The sequence below is a fragment of the Populus nigra genome, chromosome 12 (assembly GCF_951802175.1).
Source record: "Populus nigra chromosome 12, ddPopNigr1.1, whole genome shotgun sequence".
NCBI lineage: Eukaryota > Viridiplantae > Streptophyta > Magnoliopsida > Malpighiales > Salicaceae > Populus > Populus nigra.
This window is the reverse complement of record NC_084863.1, coordinates 6,739,270-6,745,666: the sequence shown is the minus strand read 5'-3', so window position 1 is coordinate 6,745,666 and position 6,397 is coordinate 6,739,270. Positions and strand designations below refer to the sequence as shown.

The following is a 6,397-nucleotide window of genomic DNA, read 5'->3' as shown; positions in this document are numbered from 1 at the left end:
CAGATCTGTAAAAGCCACAAGAAGATCACTAAGCTATTACTCCACGTTTGTAGTCAGATCCCTAAAACCCATTTCTGTGCCAGACCATTAAGCCATCATGGAGCCAAACAAGAAGCCATCACTTTCCTTTTTTCTTCATCATAGCCGACAGATCTCTAAGGCTAAGCTCTCCTTAGAGATCTAGTTGCCTTTTGTCTAGATTAACAGATCCTACTATTTTTGGTACCAAAAGCTCGCTCACTCCCGTTTGCTCACCATCTCACACCCCCTTCATATAACGACTGATCTGGTAAGCTTTCTTTTTTTTTTTTTTATTTGGTTACGTTGGGGGATGAATCTCCTGAAAAATATCCTGAGCTCTAACGACTAATATCACACTTAAGCATTTGAGGACCGTGTTTTTTCTTCTTCCCCTCTACCTTGCATAAAAAGTGAGTTGTGATAACAGTTTGTTAATTGTTATTTAAAAAATTACTACAGTGATTTGTTAGTTCATTGTGCTGTGCTTATTAGCATGATCTCATTTTTTTTATTTGCTTAATTAGCTGCTCTAAGGTTGTGCAGCAAAGAGTTTTTAAGATTGGTATCACAAATATAGGAAGATATTTCTAAATGCCAATAGTAGTATGTATGTGATTAAATAAGAGACTTGTGTGGCCTTAGTCGTTTGAGGAGAATTCAGCACCTGCATGAATAAGATCTCAGTGCTCTCAGGGATCAAAGAAAACTGATATTAATTGGTATTTTAAAATAAAAAACGTGGGCTTCATGCTGATTCCAATGCTGGTACTTTGAAAAGAGAGAAAGGGGAAGAGAGGGGTGGGGGAGTGAAGGGGGTGAAGGATTAGAATCATTTCCCAGTATAATTGTGTGTTTGTGTGTTTCAGGTTGATACTCGATCAATAAAGTTGAATGTGTATATTTTTACTGCTCACTCTACATTTCTAAGACATATTTTCAATTTTTGAGAATACACTGGTTGTTGTGTGGAATTTTGTTTAAGCGAGTCTTGAGGTGTTGAATTGAGAATTTGCTACTAGTGTGCTTTGTTTACTATTTAACACCATGTTATATCAATCAACGTTCCAAATTGTAAAGCTAATAAGAGTTTTCTTTTGAACTTAAACTGTGGTTCAAAACACTTATTTGTTAATTACAAAACGATCAGAAAAGAAATTGTAGGTCAGCCAAAACTGTCATGTACCCTTGCAAACTCGTATTTTAGTTCGAGTAAACCCCCCATCCCTGTTTTTTGTACTTTTCTCTACTTATTTGTTATGTTCTACTTATTTGTCGCAGGCCTAAAAGTTTTGTAGTTAGAAAAGTATAAAAGAAACAAAAAAATATAAGGTTACCAAGTGATATGAGACCACCCATTGTTGTGTAAATAGTTGTTGTTATACTATAATGATATTAGTGGCAGTGGTTTTGTTTATTAATTTACTTGGCTCAGCTATGTTGTTTACAATAAAATTGGTGCTTGTTTTGTCATATAACCAAGTAGCTTGTACTCAGATTTTTAATGATAATATTTCATTATTTATGAAGTTCTTTTCAATTTGTCAGTGTATGGTATATCTGGATAGGTTATGTGTTTTTTATTGTTGATTAATGAACTGCAGTTTATTGATTATAGTAGGTATGAATTTGAAGATGTGGTTATGTCTTGTGTACTATGAATATACAGATAGTTATTTGAATCAATTGCATTGCTGGTAGCATGCTCCCATTTTTTAAAATTGCAATTTTGATGAAATTTCTATGCATATAACATTTGGCTAGAAAAAAACATTCAATGGAAGGTGCTGAAAGCTCGGATAAAGCATCTTGGAGTAAAGAGATGTTGCATACATTTTGTGATATTTGTATTGTCGCTATTGAGAAAGGAATGAGGCCAAGCACTCATTTTGATAAGGCCGGATGGAAATTTGTTATGGCTGTCTTCAAAGAGAAAACTGGTCTTGCTTTTACTAAGACTCAACTAAAAAACAAATGGGATGGTGCAAAAAAGGAGTGGAGGATTTGGAAAAAACTGATTTCTGAAACAGGAGTAGGATGGAATAATGAACTTGGAACTATTAGTGCTAGTGATGAGTGGTGGAATAAAAAAACTCAGGTTAGTTATTGATACCCTTGTTTCCTGGATTTTTCTTTATCTTGTCCTATTTCTTAAACTATTGAGCACATTTTATATGGTTTATACATGTGCTCTTTCATATTTGTTCCATACAGGAAATCAGAGGGTCTAAAAAGTTTAGACATGCTGGGATTGAACCTTCACTTTGCAGTAAGTTTGATAGAATGTTCAGCAATGTTGTGGCGACTGGACACTATGCTTGGGCTTCATCTTCCGGAGTATTATTTGATGATGATACTGTGAATCAAAACACTCAGGATGTTCATGTTAATGAAGAAGAAAATCTAGAGGAAGGGAGTGGTGATTCCGAGGAGGATGTCATTCCCAATTACACAGATGATGTTTGCAATTTAGTTGCTGGAGTTAATATGGGAAATAGCAGTACCACAAATAGCAGTGGAAAGAGAAAAGCAAGAGAGCAATGCGGTGGGCAAAGTACAAAGAAAAGCAAAAAACCTCATGGAGTTGGAGCTCAAATGCTTACACGTTGGGATAAACTAGTTGATGATGTTTCAACAAGGAATGATAGTAGGGATAAGATAGGGTGTAGCAATAGTGAGGTGATGACAGAGATTCATTCCATACCCGATATTATTTTTGGTGATGACTTATATTGCTTTGCTACGGAGTACTTGTCTAGGAGGAATAAAAGAGAGATGTGGGCAGCAATAGGAGATCTTGATAGGAAGTACCAATGGCTGCAAAAAATGCATCAGAGAAGTCAAAAGCACTAAATGAAGGTTAGTATTGCTTTAATGATGCTTTTAGTTTTTGTTGTTTCTTAAAGAATGATATAGCGGTTAATTAAAATTACTTACTATAAATTGCAACATACAACTGCATGTTATGAGAGTTTTGTTGTGCTGCCAAATGATGTGCAGGTTTGCAATAATGGGATATACTCTTAAGGCTGATATATTGAAGCATGAAGAGTAGTGCTGATTTTGGTAGAGAACAACCTTTCTTATTTATGTTTGCGGATTGCTAATCTAACTTGTTTACAATTTAATGGAATATTGGTAACACTTGTTGTGTTGTCTGCTGTTATGTTTAAGGATAATTATTATCAATGGTCTTTATTGTGTTTATGGATTGCCAATGTAACATGTTTTACATGTAATGAAATATTGGTAAACTTCTTGTGATTTATATTGTGATGTTGATAGTGAATTATTATAAATGTTGATGGTGAATTGTTGTCCTGGGTAATTGGTTTGCTGTTAATATATAGAAAATTGTGCTATATTTACTGAATATTATGTTAGTTTTCTTCCTAGACCAATCGGATTGCAACATCTTAAGAGAAACATATATCAGACTTTTGTTTTTCCTTATTGTGTGCATTATTCAAAAATGCTAGATGAACTGTGTTCTTGTTGGCCGAAACAAACAAAATAATTACTGTCAATTGCTATGGCTCCCAACGTTAGATATAATTATATATTTGTAAGTGTTCAGCACAACACTATTCCAGTTGCTTTTGTTTTCTTGATAATAATTATATAATGCTGCAGGTTGAAAGGATATTGGGTACATACAACTGAAAAGCAAGTCAAACTACATAAAAACATCACAATAAAGACACTTGCACAGTATATATAATGCAGGAAAAGTAGGAAAAACATAACATGAAGAGAATATGTCAGGCATATTGTTACAGTTTGGAAGAGAATATGCCAGGCATATTGTATGGGCATTCTGTCAACTTGTTACAGTTTGGTATAGCAAACTGGTGAGTGTATAGAGGTTAGTTTTTTGTCCCACAATACTTGTAGCCCCCTATATAATAATGTTGTGTGCAATATGAGGCATAACTTTAAACACTACAGCAAGAAAAATATTCAGTCTTGGGAGCTTCTACAAAAAATCACACTTTGCAGTAAGTTACTCTTATTTGAATCAACTTTTTGAATAGATTAATTATTTTAACAACTCTCATACAGCAAGGTGTATTTTTTTCAATCAACATCCCTTGTGTAATATTTACTGAATATTCAAATGACCCCTTAGATGTGTTTTTGTGGAAAGTTTCACCTGTAAACATTTCTGTTGCTTTTGCCAAGAATTTGGCAAATAATTCTTCCTGGAATTGTGCAGTTACTTTTTTCCAGGCTGCTTCCTTTCTGGTATTATGCAATGAATTTTTCCAGGCTGCTTCCCTCTTCATTTCCTCATATGATTGTACTTGATTATTACACTTTAACAAAGTAGCATTTTAAAAAACTTTTGCTCCATGTGTGTTATAACAAATAATCAAACACGCTCATTGTTTTTGTACAATTCATAACAGGCATATGCCATAATATTATAATAATAAACAAATTTGAATTGTTGTTAATCAAGATATAGTAATTATATCGTGTTACTCATTTATGGTACGAATTGGTATGAAGGCAAATGTTTGTAATTGAATTTGTGTAGGTAGATATGGCAGATGAATGGGTTGATGCTATGTTTGGTGTTAACTATGACGACAATTATGATATCGTTATGAATCATGTAATTGATAGTATTAATTACCATGGTAGTGGTACCGGTGGTAGTGGTGGAGCTGCCAACGATGATAATGGTGGTGGTAATGGTGGAGTTAATGATGGTGGGGATGATGGGGATGATTCGAACGGAACAGATAATGATGGTGACAGTGATGATGATAGTGATGAAAATGAAGACGAAAATTGTTCTGATGATGAGGGTGATTCATTTTGGCTACGAGAAAATGATCGTAAAAAGCTGTTGTTATGCACTGCTGGTGCTTTACACTTGTATTATGTTACTTATGTGCATAAGGAACCTTGTATGGTTTCATATAACACAGGGATGAGATTGTTGAATGAAGTCGTACGAGGACACCGGAAAAGATGTGTTAACATGTTTAGGATGGATGCAACGACGTTACAAACCCTTTGTTATGACTTGGAAACACAGTATGGGCTGAAACCATCAAGAAGGACAAGTGTTATTGAGAAGGTTGCAATGTTTTTGTACACAATTGCATTAGGTGCAACAAATAGACAAGTACAAGAAAGATTTCAACATTCTGGTGAAACTGTGAGTCGAAATTTTAATGAGGTGTTGAAGATAATTTGTTTGCTTGCGGTAGATATAATTAAACCACAGGACTCTGAATTTTTAAACACTCCACGAGAAATTGCGATGAATCCGAGATTTATGCCTCATTTTAAGGTGAGCCAGATGCTGTTTATTGCAACCAATGACAAAAAAAAATTATTTAAGATTTTGCTAGTCATTATTTATGACATGTTGGTTAATGTTGTGTTTTGTCATATTTTGTAGAATTGCATTGATGCGATAGACGGCACACATGTTCGTGCTTCTGTTTCTCAGGAAAATCAAGTGCCATTCATTGGTAGAAAAGGTGTGCCGACACAGAATGTAATGGCTGCATGTAGTTTTGATATGCAATTCACGTTTGTTTGGGCAGGATGGGAAGGTAGCGCTCATGATACTCGTATTTTTCTGGAGGCTATTGACAATCCAAATATCAAATTTCCAAAACCTCCTGAAGGTAAATATATTAAAATAATTAATTGTTAATTAAATTTAAAATGTGTATTCTATATTTTTTTTTATTAAATTTGTTATAATTTTCTTCCTTGTTATTAGGAAAATATTATTTAGTTGATGATGGGTACCCAAATGAGTATGGATATCTCGGTCCATATAAAGGTGAGAGATATCACTTCCAAGAGTTTCGGCGTCGAGGGCAACCAACCAGCCGAGAAGAGCGATTCAATCGTGAACACTCGTCACTTCGCAATGTCATTGAACGTGCATTTGGAGTGTGGAAACAAAGGTGGAGAATTTTACAGAACATGCCGGCATATTCATACAAATCGCAAGTGCAGATTGTAGTGGCATCAATGGCACTACATAACTATATTAGGAGGAAGTCACAAGAAGATTTTGCATTTACAGAATATGATCGCAATCTTAATTTTATTCCTGATGATATTTTAGCCGATGTTTTTCCATGTTCACAAAGCCAAGGCAACCAGCGATCTTCTCGAATGAATTATGTCCGTGATGGAATAACATATAGTTTAATGAGCTGATTGAAGAACAACAATAATGTAACATTCTTGTTTCCTTTATGTATGAAAAAATGCTCACAAATGCTACTAACAACTTGCAAATTAACACGTGTCCTTCTTGGTAATTTTATTAACAAAAGTACTTTCAAAAGCAACTTAACCAAACAAATATCAATTGCTTATTAGACAACAATACTTTAAACCA

The 6,397-nt window shown here is 34.4% G+C and overlaps 1 protein-coding gene across 1 annotated transcript; it reads left to right on the top strand.

Moving 5' to 3' along the window:
- The first annotated feature begins 1,795 nt into the window (after nt 1-1,795).
- LOC133669917 (L10-interacting MYB domain-containing protein-like) lies at nt 1,796-2,871 on the top strand. The gene is made up of 2 exons (XM_062090250.1): nt 1,796-2,116; nt 2,233-2,871. Exons 1-2 carry the CDS (start codon nt 1,796-1,798, stop codon nt 2,869-2,871), a joined length of 960 nt encoding a protein of 319 aa, XP_061946234.1.
- The last annotated feature ends 3,526 nt before the right edge of the window (nt 2,872-6,397 follow it).